The sequence below is a fragment of the Crinia signifera genome, chromosome 4, assembly GCF_055691185.1.
Source record: "Crinia signifera chromosome 4, ASM5569118v1, whole genome shotgun sequence".
NCBI lineage: Eukaryota > Metazoa > Chordata > Amphibia > Anura > Myobatrachidae > Crinia > Crinia signifera.
The window spans coordinates 2,981,042-2,998,098 of NC_139220.1; the positions used below are offsets into that span (position 1 = coordinate 2,981,042).

The 17,057-nt window shown below is 52.3% G+C and overlaps 1 protein-coding gene across 5 annotated transcripts in view; it reads left to right on the plus strand.

Annotated features, from left to right (window-relative positions):
• The window catches only part of LOC146073550 (solute carrier organic anion transporter family member 1C1-like), an 86,067-nt gene extending 72,218 nt beyond the window's left edge, over positions 1–13,849 (plus strand). For all 5 annotated transcript variants that reach the window (XM_083180742.1, XM_083180745.1, XM_083180744.1 and 2 more), the window contains 7 exons: positions 5,888–6,052; positions 6,908–7,103; positions 7,898–8,057; positions 8,144–8,328; positions 9,568–9,632; positions 10,056–10,173; positions 10,926–13,849. In XM_083180742.1, coding sequence (XP_083036868.1) covers positions 5,888–6,052; positions 6,908–7,103; positions 7,898–8,057; positions 8,144–8,328; positions 9,568–9,632; positions 10,056–10,173; positions 10,926–11,130 — 1,094 coding nt within the window. In that variant the 3' untranslated portion in view covers positions 11,131–13,849. The remainder of the gene's footprint in view (positions 1–5,887; positions 6,053–6,907; positions 7,104–7,897; positions 8,058–8,143; positions 8,329–9,567; positions 9,633–10,055; positions 10,174–10,925) is intronic.
• The last annotated feature ends 3,208 nt before the right edge of the window (positions 13,850–17,057 follow it).

Here is a 17,057-nt window from a genome sequence, read left to right on the forward strand (position 1 = left end):
CGACCATGTTATATATGGACAGGACAGACAGATGGAACGGTGCCGGAGACCCTGTTATATATGGACAGGACAGACAGATGGCACGGTGCCGGAGACCCTGTTATATATGGACAGGACAGACAGATGGCACGGTGCCGGCGACCCTGTTATATATGGACAGGACAGACAGATGGCACGGTGCCGGCGACCCTGTTATATATGGACAGTACAGACAGATGGCACGGTGCCGGCGACCCTGTTATATATGGACAGTACAGACAGATGGCACGGTGCCGGCGACCCTGTTATATATGGACAGTACAGACAGATGGAACGGTGCCGGAGACCCTGTTATATATGGACAGGACAGACAGATGGCACGGTGCCGGCAACCCTGTTATATATGGACAGGACAGACAGAAGGCACGGTGCCGGCGACCCTGTTATATATGGACAGTTCAGACAGAAGGCACGGTGCCGGCGACCCTGTTATATATGGACAGGACAGACAGATGGCACGGTGCCGGCGACCCTGTTATATATGGACAGGACAGACAGATGGCACGGTGCCGGCGACCCTGTTATATATGGACTGGACAGACAGATGGCATGGTGCCGGAGACCCTGTTATATATGGACAGGACAGACAGATGGCACGATGCCGGGGACCCTGTTATATATGGACAGGACAGACAGATGGCACGGTGCCGGCGACCCTGTTATATATGGACAGGACAGACAGAAGGCACGGTGCCGGAGACCCTGTTATATATGGACAGGACAGACAGATGGCACGGTGCCGGCGACCCTGCTATATATGGACAGTACAGACAGAAGGCACGGTGCCGGAGACCCTGTTATATATGGACAGGACAGACAGATGGCACGGTGCCAGCTACCCTGTTATATATGGACAGGACAGACAGATGGCACGGTGCAGGAGACCCTGTTATATATGGACAGGACAGACAGATGGCACGGTGCCGGAGACCCTGTTATATATATGGACAGTACAGACAGAAGGCACGGTGCCGGAGACCCTGTTATATATGGACAGGACAGACAGATGGCACGGTGCCGGCGACCCTGTTATATATGGACAGGACAGACAGAAGGCACGGTGCCGGGGACCCTGTTATATATGGACAGGACAGACAGATGGCACGGTGCCAGCGACCCTGTTATATATGGACAGGACAGACAGATGGCACGGTGCCGGAGACCCTGTTATATATGGACAGGACAGACAGATGGCACGGTGCCGGCGACCCTGTTATATATGGAAAGGACAGACAGATGGCACGGTGCCGGCGACCCTGTTATATATGGACAGGACAGACAGAAGGCACGGTGCCGGCGACCCTGTTATATATGGACAGGACAGACAGATGGCATGGTGCCGGCGACCCTGCTATATATGGACAGTACAGACAGAAGGCACGGTGCCGGAGACCCTGTTATATATGGACAGGACAGACAGATGGCACGGTGCCGGCGACCCGGTTATATATGGACAGTACAGACAGATGGCACGGTGCCGGAGACCCTGTTATATATGGACAGGACAGACAGATGGCACGGTGCCGGCGACCCTGCTATATATGGACAGGACAGACAGATGGCACGGTGCCAGCGACCCTGTTATATATGGACAGGACAGACAGATGGCACGGTGCCGGCGACCCTGCTATATATGGACAGTACAGACAGATGGCACGGTGCCGGCGACCCTGCTATATATGGACAGTACAGACAGAAGCCACGGTGCCGGAGACCCTGTTATATATGGACAGGACAGACAGATGGAACGGTGCTGGAGACCCTGTTATATATGGACAGGACAGACAGATGGCACGGTGCCGGAGACCCTGTTATATATGGACAGGACAGACAGAAGGCACGGTGCCGGAGACCCTGTTATATATGGACAGGACAGACAGATGGCACGGTGCCGGCGACCCTGCTATATATGGACAGTACAGACAGATGGCACGGTGCCGGCGACCCTGCTATATATGGACAGTACAGACAGAAGCCACGGTGCCGGAGACCCTGTTATATATGGACAGGACAGACAGATGGAACGGTGCCGGAGACCCTGTTATATATGGACAGGACAGACAGATGGCACGGTGCCGGAGACCCTGTTATATATGGACAGGACAGACAGATGGAACGGTGCCGGAGACCCTGTTATATATGGACAGGACAGACAGATGGCACGGTGCCGGAGACCCTGTTATATATGGACAGGACAGACAGAAGGCACGGTGCCGGGGACCCTGTTATATATGGACAGGACAGACAGATGGCACGGTGCCAGCGACCCTGTTATATATGGACAGGACAGACAGATGGCACGGTGCCGGAGACCCTGTTATATATGGACAGGACAGACAGATGGCACGGTGCCGGCGACCCTGTTATATATGGAAAGGACAGACAGATGGCACGGTGCCGGCGACCCTGTTATATATGGACAGGACAGACAGAAGGCACGGTGCCGGCGACCCTGTTATATATGGACAGGACAGACAGATGGCATGGTGCCGGCGACCCTGCTATATATGGACAGTACAGACAGAAGGCACGGTGCCGGAGACCCTGTTATATATGGACAGGACAGACAGATGGCACGGTGCCGGCGACCCGGTTATATATGGACAGTACAGACAGATGGCACGGTGCCGGAGACCCTGTTATATATGGACAGGACAGACAGATGGCACGGTGCCGGCGACCCTGCTATATATGGACAGGACAGACAGATGGCACGGTGCCAGCGACCCTGTTATATATGGACAGGACAGACAGATGGCACGGTGCCGGCGACCCTGCTATATATGGACAGTACAGACAGATGGCACGGTGCCGGCGACCCTGCTATATATGGACAGTACAGACAGAAGGCACGGTGCCGGAGACCCTGTTATATATGGACAGGACAGACAGATGGCACGGTGCCGGCGACCCTGTTATATATGGACAGGACAGACAGATGGCATGGTGCCGGCGACCCTGCTATATATGGACAGTACAGACAGAAGGCACGGTGCCGGAGACCCTGTTATATATGGACAGGACAGACAGATGGCACGGTGCCAGCTACCCTGTTATATATGGACAGGACAGACAGATGGCACGGTGCAGGCGACCCTGTTATATATATGGACAGGACAGACAGATGGCACAGTGCCGGCGACCCTGTTATATATTATATGGACAGGACAGACAGATGGCACGGTGCCGGAGACCCTGTTATATACGGACAGGACAGACAGATGGCACGGTGCCGGCGACCCTGTTATATATGGAAAGGACAGACAGATGGCACGGTGCCGGCGACCCTGTTATATATGGACAGGACAGACAGAAGGCACGGTGCCGGCGACCCTGTTATATATGGACAGGACAGACAGATGGCACGGTGCCGGAGACCCTGTTATATATGGACAGGACAGACAGATGGCACGGTGCCGGCGACCCTGTTATATATGGACTGGACAGACAGATGGAACGGTGCCGGAGACCCTGTTATATATGGACAGGACAGACAGATGGACGGTGCCGGCGACCCTGTTATATATGGACAGGACAGACAGAAGGCACGGTGCCGGCGACCCTGCTATATATGGACAGTACAGACAGAAGGCACGGTGCCGGAGACCCTGTTATATATGGACAGGACAGACAGATGGCACGGTGCCAGCGACCCTGTTATATATGGACAGGACAGACAGATGGCACGGTGCCGGCGACCCTGCTATATATGGACAGTACAGACAGAAGGCACGGTGCCGGAGACCCTGTTATATATGGACAGGACAGACAGATGGCACGGTGCCGGCGACCCTGTTATATATGGACAGGACAGACAGATGGCATGGTGCCGGCGACCCTGCTATATATGGACAGTACAGACAGAAGGCACGGTGCCGGAGACCCTGTTATATATGGACAGGACAGACAGATGGCACGGTGCCGGCGACCCTATATGGACAGGACAGACAGATGGCACGGTGCCGGAGACCCTGTTATATATGGACAGGACAGACAGATGGCACGGTGCCGGCGACCCTGTTATATATGTAAAGGACAGACAGATGGCACGGTGCCGGCGACCCTGTTATATATGGACAGGACAGACAGATGGCACGTTGCCAGCGACCCTGTTATATATGGACAGGACAGACAGATGGCATGGTGCCGTCGACCCTGCTATATATGGACAGTACAGACAGAAGGCACGGTGCCGGAGACCCTGTTATATATGGACAGGACAGACAGATGGCACGGTGCCAGCTACCCTGTTATATATGGACAGGACAGACAGATGGCACGGTGCCGGCGACCCTGTTATATATTATATGGACAGTACAGACAGAAGGCACGGTGCCGGCGACCCTGTTATATATGGACAGTACAGACAGATGGCACGGTGCCGGCGACCCTGTTATATATGGACAGGACAGACAGATGGCACGGTGCCGGTGACCCTGTTATATATAGACAGATGGCACGGTGCCGGCGACCCTGTTATATATATGGACAGGACAGACAGATGGCACGGTGCCGGCGACCCTGTTATATATTATATGGACAGGACAGACAGATGGCACGGTGCCGGCGACCCTGTTATATATGGAAAGGACAGACAGATGGCACGGTGCCGGCGACCCTGTTATATATGGACAGGACAGACAGAAGGCACGGTGCCGGCGACCCTGTTATATATGGACAGAACAGACAGATGGCACGGTGCCGGAGACCCTGTTATATATGGACAGAACAGACAGATGGCACGGTGCCGGCAACCCTGTTATATATATGGACAGTACAGACAGATGTCACGGTGCCGGAGACCCTGTTATATATTATATGGACAGGACAGACAGATGGCACGGTGCCGGAGACCCTGTTATATATGGACAGGACAGACAGATGGCACGGTGCCGGAGACCCTGTTATATATGGACAGTACAGACAGAAGGCACGGTGCCGGCGACCCTGTTATATATGGACAGTACAGACAGATGGCACGGTCCCGGCGACCCTGTTATATATGGACAGTACAGACAGATGGCACGGTGCCGGCGACCCTGTTATATATGGACAGTACAGACAGATGGCACGGTGCCAGCGACCCTGTTATATATGGACAGGACAGACAGAAGGCACGGTGCCGGAGACCCTGTTATATATATGGACAGTACAGACAGATGGCACGGTGCCGGCGACCCTGTTATATATATATGGACAGTACAGACAGATGTCACGGTGCCGGAGACCCTGTTATATATGGACAGTACAGACAGATGGCACGGTCCCGGCGACCCGGTTATATATGGACAGTACAGACAGATGGCACGGTGCCGGCGACCCTGTTATATATGGACAGTACAGACAGATGGCACGGTGCCAGCGACCCTGTTATATATGGACAGGACAGACAGATGGCACGGTGCCGGAGACCCTGTTATACAGTATATGGACAGGACAGACAGAAGGCACGGTGCCGGAGACCCTGTTATATATGGACAGGACAGACAGATGGCACGGTGCCGGCGACCCTGTTATATATGGACAGTACAGACAGATGGCACGGTGCGGGCGACCCTGTTATATATGGACAGGACAGACAGATGGCACGGTGCCGGCGACCCTGTTATATATGGACAGGACAGACAGATGGCACGGTGCCGGCGACCCTGTTATATATGGACAGGACAGACAGATGGCACGGTGCCGGCGACCCTGTTATATATGGACAGGACAGACAGATGGCACGGTCCCGGCGTCTGCTGAGATACATTGTATTGCCTGATATACAGCAGCCAATGAGGAGCAAGGACATCACCTTATACACAGTAAGATCCCATATTAATAATACAGTGCTCTCTCTGTACAGATTTCCTGCCGTCAGTGAGGGAGTTGCTGGGTACCCCTGTGTTTCTCTTGTACCTGTGCGCCAGTATCTTCCAGTACAACTCCCTGGTGGGTCTGGTGACCTATAAACCCAAATACATCGAGCAGCAATATGGACAGACCTCGTCCCGGACTAACGTTATCATTGGTGAGTGAGGGAGCACACTGTCAGTATTCCCATCACCTCCCCACCATGGCGGTGACATCGGGGATGTCCCCTGTAATATATGGTGTACTCACTGTCCTGCGGCCATGGCGGTGACATCGGGGATGTCCCCTGTAATATATGGTGTACTCGCTGTCCTGCGGCCATGGCGGTGACATTAAGGATGTCTCCTGTAATATATGGCGTACTCGCTGTCCTGTGGCCATGGCGGTGACATCTCCTGTAATATATGGTGTACTCTCTGTCCTGCGGCCATGGCGGTGACATCGGGGATGTCCCCTGTAATATATGGTGTACTCGCTGTCCTGCGGCCATGGCGGTGACATTAAGGATGTCTCCTGTAATATATGGCATACTCACTGTCCTGTGGCCATGAAGGTATCATCGGGGACGTCCCCTGTAATATATGGTGTACTCGCTGTCCTGCGGCCATGAAGGTATCATCAGGGACGTCCCCTGTACTATATGGTGTACTCGCTGTCCTGCGGCCATGGCGGTGACATCGGGGATGTCTCCTGTAATATATGGCGTACTTGCTGTCCTATGGCCATGGCGGTGACATCAGGGACATCCCCTGTAATATATGGTGTACTCTCTGTCCTGCAGCCATGGCGGTGACATCGGGGACGTCTCCTGTAATATATGGCGTACTCGCTGTCCTGTGGCCATGGCGGTGACATCTCCTGTAATATATGGTGTACTCTCTGTCCTGCAGCCATAGTGGTGACATTGGGGACGTCTCCTGTAATATATGGCGTACTCGCTGTCCTGCAGCCATGGTGGTGACATCGGGGACATCTCCTGTATTATGTAATGGTCCTCCTTGTGTCTCCTCAGGTCTCATTAACATCCCGGCTGTGGCTCTGGGGGTCTTCTCGGGTGGGATTATTATCAAGAAATTCCGAATAAATATTGTGGGTGTGGCCAGGCTGTTGCTGTGCTCTTCTGTGATTGGTTACCTCCTGCTCCTGTCCCTGGCTTTACTGGGCTGCGGGAGGGCACCTGTGGCCGGTCTGAGTGTGACATATGATGGGTATGTTCTCATTACATGGGGCACAGACACGCATACATACACATGCACCCTTGCCTGACATACATACTTATGCTGAAAGGTGCAATCATAGCACATAAATAGTACACATCTGATGGGGTTGGTGCAGGTGTAGCTTGACCACTTACCTTGCACTACACCCTCTCACCTTCAGACTGTGATAAACCACGGCCCTGGTAACTCTCTGGCACCCAGACATTATAACCTATGATGGAGAGGAGTTCTGTCCTTCCAAGACGAAGATGGATGCACCCACCTTCCCGCAACATGCCTTTAAAACATGGTTTTGGGCCTACGTGGAGGTCATCCTCAGCACTCTTGGCCTCAGAGCACAAATTAACACCTATCAGCACTTGCGTATCTTACAGTCCAGTCCGTCCAGAAGGAAGGGAGATAGAAAGAGACAAACACACAGAGACAGACAGATGTCACTCACCATCCTCAGTCTTGTACTTCCTCCGCTTCTTCACTTACAGGTCCCTGAACATTCCTGCTAAACCTACTTGGGGACCGGAGCGGTGACAGCCGCACAGCATGTGACCTCTGAGCCCAATTACCCATGGGGAACTACACGCTCCTTATGCCCATACTGTACCACTCCCTCTCCCCCGTATTCTACCTCTCTCCTACTTTCCCATACCTTACCACTCCCCTCTCCCCCATACTGTACCAGCAATTCTATCGCCAGCCGGCTCCATCTGCATCACATTATGAGGCACCATCTCCATGCCCGTACACCACAGGTATTAGTGTATTACCATCTCACTCTTCTACAGGAACACGCAGGATTCCTATGACAGCGTGGTATTGGGGTGCAATATCTGGTGCCAATGCCCTAATAATGACTGGGACCCGGTCTGTGGAGAAAATGGCGTCACCTATTCCTCTGCCTGCTTTGCTGGCTGCCACTTCTCCAATGGGACGGGTAACACAGTGGTGAGTAGCGTTCTGCAGCTATAGCTGTCCTTAGCTATAGTGTGTCTCACTCAGCCCACAGACCACGTGTGTGTAATATATTACAGATGTACCATAACTGCAGCTGTGTGGCACACTGGGCCTCGCACCTCAGTGGTGGCTCCGCGGAGGCGGGTCCTTGCTCTAATGGAAGAGACTGCTCAGGAATGTTCCTGTCCTATGTGGTGATCTCTGTCATGGCTTCCTTCTGCTTGTCCTTTGGAGGGGCCGGGGGATATGTCCTGCTCCTGAGGTGAGGCCGCATTAGAGACATATAGCAGTAGGGTCATAGCATACAAATGGCAGTGTCAGGAATTAATGCAGCTGGGATACATATCAGGGTGAATGTGAGGATGTAATGCAGCCGGGATACATATCAGGGTGACTGTGAGGAAGTAATGCAGCCGGGATACACATCAGGGTGACTGTGAGGAAGTAATGCAGCCGGGATGCATATCAGGGTGACTGTGAGGAAGTAATGCAGCCGGGATGCATATCAGGGTGACTGAGGATTTAATGCGGCCGGGATACATATCAGGGTGACTGTGAGGAAGTAATGCAGCCGGGATACATATCGGGGTGACTGTGAGGAAGTAATGCAGCTGGGATACACATCAGGGTGACTGTGAGGAATTAATGCGGCCGGGATACATATCGGGGTGACTGTGAGGAAATAATGCACCCGGGATACATATCAGGGTGACTGAGGAAGTAATGCAGCCGGGATACATATCGGGGTGATTGTGAGGAAATAATGCAGCCGGGATACATATCGGGGTGACTGTGAGGAAGTAATGCAGCCGGGATGCATATCAGGGTGACTGTGAGGAAGTAATGCAGCCGGGATGCATATCAGGGTGACTGAGGATTTAATGCGGCCGGGATACATATCAGGGTGACTGTGAGGAAGTAATGCAGCCGGGATACATATCGGGGTGACTGTGAGGAAGTAATGCAGCTGGGATACACATCAGGGTGACTGTGAGGAATTAATGCGGCCGGGATACATATCGGGGTGACTGAGGAAGTAATGCAGCCGGGATACATATCGGGGTGATTGTGAGGAAATAATGCAGCCGGGATACATATCGGGGTGACTGAGGAAGTAATGCAGCTGGGATACACATCAGGGTGACTGAGGAAGTAATGCAGCTGGGATACATATCGGGGTGATTGTGAGGAAATAATGCAGCCGGGATACATTTTGGGGTGACTGTGAGGAAGTAATGCAGTCAGGATACATTTTGGAGTGACTGTGTGGAATTAATGCGGCCGGGATACATATCAGGGTGACTGAGGAAATAATGCAGCCGGGATACATATCGGGGTGACTGAGGAAATAATGCAGCCGGGATACATTTTGGGGTGACTGAGGAAGTAATGCAGTCAGGATACATTTTGGGGTGACTGTAGGAGGAAGTAATGCACCAGGGATAGCGTAGCGTAAGACCCCACAAGTACTGTATGATTACTGCTCATTTGCCCCCCACAGGTGTATTAATCCTGAGCTGAAGACTCTTGCCCTTGGTGTGTACACTATGGTCATACGTGTGCTAGGTAAGTCCTCTGCCAGCCTCACTGGTGCTTACTATAGTACCATACAGACAGCAGAGCACCGGGGTCACACCCTGGGGTGGCATGAGATCACACTATGGGGTATACAATATTACCAGTGCCACCTGCAGTTCACATTGGGGGGGGGGGGGGGTTGCTCATACGCAGCCGCCACTAGTGTCTGGGTAACGTTGGCATTAGAGCCTTGCGCCAGACCCATCAGTGCGGCTTTGATGATGCTATTGGCGCTGGGCATTGAAGGCGTGGCTGGCTGAGATTACTGCAGCTCCCCTGTGCAACTGTCCGAGAACCCCTCTGCCCATCTCCTTATCTGGGGATCACGTGTATATTCCCTGGTTTGTAACCAAATACCCAGCATGGTGATTAGAGGATAAAGTGACCAATGGCGGTGTTTGTCCCATACAGCCGGTGTTCCTGCCCCGGTCTACTTAGGAGCTCTGATAGACAGTGTCTGCCTGACATGGAGCTGGCGCCAGTGCGGCGGCAAAGGCTTCTGCCGAATATACGACAGCGATGGCTTCCGGTACGTTACCAGCAACTCGCTTATTCTAAGAATTTACTGATATACGCAACGGCTGATGTTCACGCAACTAGCCGATAATAAGCAGACTTGGCATTCACTGTAATTGCACCACTCGCGCTCAATGTACCTCTGCGCTGCCACTCACAGTGCGAATTGTAGCGCAGTGATTAACAGCAAGGTTTGGGAGAGGTAACGGAGTGGCGTGTCATTTTCCTTATACAAACATGGCGCCAGCATCACTACTGAGTGACCGGAGTCGCTGTTTCCGGTTACTGCGCCGGTGCTGTGTATACGTACGTAACTGCTGAGGACTGTGCGATGGTGCCAGTTTGCGTCTACATCCTTTCCTGGGTGACAGCTGCATTATGCGGAATAGTCTGTAGTACTCTGGTAAATAGCAGCTGCGCAAGGACAGACAGGTATGAGGCCCTACACCGTTACTTACAGAGTGTGCACACTAGATGGCCAGATGATATACATAACAATATCATTAGTAAAACTATTGTGTGTGCGCATTATATCTGTAACAACGCGCACTGTAGTGGGTGCCCAGCACAACTACGGTGCCACCTGGGAAGGGACAGAAGCAGAGGAATGGGCAGTGGTTACTCCTCCCAATATGGCATTCCCCCACCCATACCCTGGTTCTCTGATGTCACCACTGATGTCTGTGTCCCCTCACCCCACCATCACATGACTGCTCACTGTCCCAGCAGAACGGGTAATGGGTGACTTTTGTGCTTCTCTTGCAGGTACATCTACCTGGGGACGACGGTGATGCTGGGCGCTGGATTTGTTTGCCTCTGCTCGGCTGTACTGTACTTGGTAAAGAAGAGATTTGCCCCAGCAGACAGCCCAACCCCCTGTAATGGGCACAAGAGCTCAGCTCTGCCCTCTAACCTCATCCCTAATGTCCAATTGACCACACACTGGGCGCAGAAGGAGACCCGCCTCTAGTGTCACTGTACTCCGCAGCTTAGCCAGGAAGAGCGGAACGCTGTAACTATATATAAATAAATATATATGTGCTATAGGCACACTGTAGTCGGGGCTCCTTCCTGCTGCATTACCGGAGAGAAACATGGTGGTGGAGGTGAGGGGTGCAGACGAGCGAAGGCGCAAAAACTTCTCGTGAATCACATTTTGTAATGGAATCAGACGTTTTGCAGATATCCAATGTGATGGACGTTTGCTGTTTCTTCACCATCTACGCTATAGGTCTGACGCAGGAATGCAGAGAGGCTGCATTGCGCACACGGCAGTAAATCCTTGTGTTACATTGGGGCACAACCTTCACTGTGAATGCGGACTGCCAATTATTCCGTACCCGCTGCAGAGATCTGTCGGATATAAGATGGATTTCTGTGTGCGCACAAGTGTGACTAGGGTCTATGTACGAAGCTTTGGAGTGAGACTGAATCAGGCTCTCATTCTGCGGATGGCATTGTCTCTGGATAGCGCCAATGCATGTAGTCTGCTGTGTGATTGCTGCAGGACTGGGAACACATACACATAAAATGTCTGTATATGGGAATGTTCTCCTTCTCTCCCTGGGACTGGTAGTTACTGGCTCCTATTCCGGCTCTGCAGGGAGAGAATGGGAAATGTACGATGCCCGCCCCCGCGGTACAAGCATAATGTTATCGATGTCACTGATGGGATCACAGAGCACCAGCAGATTCTACCCCCTAAACATACGACTGTCGTGATCATGTCTGCCTCCTCCATAAGGTTACACGGCAGCGACTGTGACATATATTGTGGCAGAATGAATCGGCACTCCTCAATAAATAATGCTGATAACCTGGATACCAGCAGCATAGAGGCTGCGTCACTGGTAGGGATTTTGTTGTTGATTTTTCATAAGTTACATGGTCAAATACAGGAACAGCAGTCTAGAGCTGACCCCAGTGACCTCGTATCCGCTGTACAATTATGGGACGTTTATGGTGTATGGGTCCTAGGGAAAATTATTCTGCCCGGCCATTACTGCAGACTCCGCGCTGATCCCTCCCCCGCATTACAACAACCTCCAAGCTGATCCCTCCCCCGCATTACTGCAGAGTCCACGCTGATCCCTCCCCCGCATTACTACAACCTCCATGCAGACCCCTCCCCCAAATTACTGTAGCCTCCACGCTGATCCCTCCCCCGCATTACTGTAGCCTCCACGCTGATCCCTCCCCCGCATTACTGCAGAGTCCACGCTGATCTCTCCACCGCATTACTACAATCTCCATGCAGATCCCTCCCCCGCATTACTGTAGCCTCCACGCTGATCCCTCTCCCGCATTACTGCAGAGTCCACGCTGATCCCTCCCCCGCATTACTGCAGAGTCCACGCTGATCTCTCCCCCGCATTATTACAACCTCCACGCTGATCCCTCCATCGCATTACTGCAGAGTCCACGCTGATCCCTCCCCCGCATTACTACAACCTCCATGCAGATCCCTCCCCCGCATTACTGTAGCCTCCACGCTGATCCCTCCCCCGCATTACTGCAGAGTCCGCGCTGATCCCTCCCCCGCATTACTACAACCTCCATGCAGATCCCTCCCCCGCATTACTGTAGCCTCTACGCTGATCCCTCCCCCGCATTACTACTGCCTACACGCTGATCCCTCCCCCGCATTACTGCAGACTCCACGCTGATCCCTCCCCCGCATTACTGCAGACTCCACGCTGATCCCTCCCTCGCATTACTGCAGACTCCACGCTGATCCCTCCCCCGCATTACTACTGCCTACACGCTGATCCCTCCCTCGCATTACTGCAGACTCCACGCTGATCCCTCCCCCGCATTACTACTGCCTACACGCTGATCCCTCCCTCGCATTACTGCAGACTCCACGCTGATCCCTCCCCCGCATTACTACTGCCTACACGCTGATCCCTCCCTCGCATTACTGCAGACTCCACGCTGATCCCTCCTCCGCATTACTGCAGACTCCGCGCTGATCCCTCTCCCACATTACTGCAGCCTCCACGCTGATCCCTCCTCCGCATTACTGCAGACTCTATGTTGATCCCTCCCCAGCATTATTGCAGACTCCACGCTGATCCCTCCCCCCCGCATTACTGCAGACTCTGCGCTGATCCCTCCCCCGCATTACTACAACCTCCATGCTGATCCCTCCCTCACATTACTGCAGACTCCACGCTAATCCCTCCCCCGCATTACTGCAGACTCCACGCTGATCCCTCTCCCACATTACTGCAGCCTCCACGCTGATCCCTCCCCAGCATTACTGCAGACTCTATGTTGATCCCTCCCCAGCATTACTGCAGCCTTCATGCTGATCTTAAGATGCATACGCACTAGGCATTTTTTCCCAGCGTGTATGCACAGCGTTGATTGTGAAAATTGCTGAGCTGGAAATCACTAAGTGCATAGACACTAAGCAATTTTCCTGGGGGATGGACGGATTTCCATAGCAGGATGCCACCAGAAAGCTATCCACTGGTAATACCAGCAGATGAGCGGCAGTGGACGGTGATATGCAGGAATGCGCATCAGCGCTCATCGCCGGGCCATACACAGAGCCCGGTGTGTATGGGCCTTTAGTGTAGTAGTACGTTCTTCATGTACATAAACCAGTCATACAGCTGATATTTGTACTGAAACAGCGAGAAGCTTTGTATTGTAACCAGACAATTAAATTAGATGTAGTCCTTTGTGTGCATGTTTTTTCCAGTAGAGGGATAACATATTATACAGTTTCCTGACATGTGAAGAGCAGGAGAGCAATTGGGGCAAGAGTCAGACGTTTTCAACATGACCAACCCCCCCCCCCCCCCCCCCTTCCCCCAAGAAAAAAAAAAATGTGAAAATCCATTGAAAAGTATACAAAAATCGCAAATTTAATTGGGGACGATTTTTAAAATCTCACACCTAACATGTCTAAAATATTGCCCCAAAATAGACCAGCTTCTGGCGATCTGTGAAATCCCTGCATGCTTCTTTCTCGACAAGTGTACAAATAGTAAAACATGTGTGGGGGCCCCCGTCCGAGCAGAACCAGCCCAGGGCTCTTTGAGATGGTCCTGTTTCTAAAAATACTAGGAGTTCCTTGTATTTTTAAAACCAACATAAGGTTACAACAATCAGTAGGGTAATGACACTGCTGGGGGACACTTTTCTATAGGTCCCCCAGCCATGCCATTAACCATTTAACAAGTCAACCAAGGAGCAGGGCTAAAGCCCGGGGCTATTCCTGGCACACCTAGGTGGTGGGTGCCGGGTTGATAATATATAAGGAAAAAACAAGAAGTGACTTTGTCCCAATATGGGACGCTGTCGCTTTAAGAAGCGCAGTCTTGCCGGGGTTACACAATATTACACACAGGAGATAGTTGAATACTATAATGTATTTATTAAAAAAGGTTGTACATATAAATGGATGAAGTGCACTTCACAATAATGAATAACAACACATACATGACAAACAACATAGAACATATAGGGGCAGATGTATCATAGCAGCGCTTATCGCGCCGCTATGATACTTCCTGCTTCGCCTCAATAGCGAGGCGAAGCAGGAAGGGACATCGACAAGATGTATTAACATCTTGTCTGCCGAAGCGGGGGAGCGTTAACTCCCCCCTCCGGCGATGTCCCTTTCTGGAGATAGCGCATCAGTTAATACTGATGCGCTATCTCCTGTCCCCCGGCCGGCCGCACTGGGCATGCGCGGGATCTCGCTGTTCACGCGAGATCCCCAGCGCAGCCCACAGCTGACAGCAGGGACAGCGCTGTCCCTGCTGTTTAGATAGGGCTTCGCCAGCCTGATGCTGGCGAAGCCAAAACCAGCAGCGGGCGGAACGGTCAGCGATGCTGACCGTTCATACATTCGGCCTGCTATCATTTTGATAGCAGCGCCGATATGGACAGGGGCGCATAGCGCCCCTGTCCATTACCGCATCCCGGCCTCTTCATTCATACATGGGGGAGAAGCGGTATCAGTGCACATAACGTGCGCTGATACCCTTCTCCCCCATATCGACCCTTCATACATCTGCCCCAATGTGCTGGCTATTGGTTTGAGGCAATTAGCAGGCTTGGAATTAATATGGCATACTGTTAGTTCCTTAATGGCAATTTGTAATCCATTATAGTTACCAGTCCTGATCACAGTCAATGGTCTCCAACAGTGATTGTAGGTGGATGAGCCTCCTTGTACAGGTGCAAATTCTGTAGGTGGCACGTTTCTCTCCTCCTTTACCAGTGATGTGACTGGAAATATGCTGTCCACTGTAGAGGTGACCCGGCTGGTATTGCCTAAGGAGGACTGGTGTCTAATAGAGCTCAAAATTTGAGCTCCATTAGACACCAGACTGCGCTTCTTAAACGACAGCGTCCCATATTGGGACAAAGTCACTTCTTGTTTTTCCTAGTAATTTGTAAGAGGCAACACATCCTCTTCTAAAAAGCAGCAGCAGCCTTGCCTGGTATATTACTGTAGGTCTAATTGGGATCCAAATCACCAGGTGGAATACCCCCAGCACTCCTAGGTGCCCTCAGGGACACTCCCTCTTCCTATTGATAATATATAAAGTGCACCGTGAAAGTACAAATGTATTTACTTACATACACATACTCACCTATGTTCCCAGGTAGATCGGTCCTCTTGTCATGTAGAATGCAATAGGGAGTGGTGGAAAAAAAATGCTAACCCGATCCCTCGGACTGTTGCAGTAGTCGAGCCGCAAGATGACCAGTGAATGGATAATAAGTGTAGTCGCACTTTGGAAGAGGCACGGAATGATGTGGGCAATGTTTTTTTTAATACTTGACTACACGCTGACCCCTCCCCCACATTATTGCAACCTCCACGCTGATCCCTTAGCAGCATTACTGCAGCCTTCTCAATGACCCCTCCCATGCATTACTGCCGACTCCACGCTGACCCCTCTCATGCATTACTGCAGACTCCATGCTGATCCCTCCCATGCATTACTGCAGACTCCACGCTGATCCCTTACCAGCATTACTGCAGCCTTCTCAATGACCCCTCCCATGCATTACTGCAGACTCCACGCTGACCCCTCCCATGCATTACTGCAGACTCCATGCTGATCCCTCCCATGCATTACTGCAGACTCCATGCTGATCCCTCCCATGCATTACTGCAGACTCCACGCTGATCCCTTACCAGCATTACTGCAGCCTTCTCACTGACCCCTCCCATGCATTACTGCAGACTCCACGCTGATCCCTCCCATGCATTTACGGCAGACTCCACGCTGATCCCTCCCATGCATTACGGCAGACTCCACACTGATCCTTCCCCGCATTACTGCAACCTCCAAGCAGCTGATCCCTCCCCAGCCTTACTGCAGACTCCACGCTGATCCCTCCCCCGCATTACTGCAACCTCCACACGGATCCCTCCCATGCATTACTGCAGCCTTCTCGCTGATCCCATGCATTACGGCAGACTCCACGCTGATCCCTTCCCACCGCATTACTGCAGTCTCCATGCTGACCTTCCCCAGCATTACTGCAGCCTCCACGCTGATCCCTCCCCAGCATTACTGCAGCCTTCTCGCTGATCCCATGCATTACGGCAGACTCCACACTGATCCCTCCCATGCATTATGGCAGACTCCATTCTGATCATACCCTGCATTACTGCAGACTTCACACTGATCCCTCCCCTGCATTACTGCAGACTTCACGCTGATCCCTCCACCGCATTACTGCAAATTCCACGATGATTCCTCCAATGCATTACGGCAGACTCCACGCTGATCCCTCCCCCGCCTTACTGCAGACTCCATGCTGATCCTTCCCCTGCATTACTGCAGCCTCCACACTGATCCCTCCCCCGCCTTACTGCAGACTCCACACTGATCCCTCCTCCACATCACTGCAGACTCCATG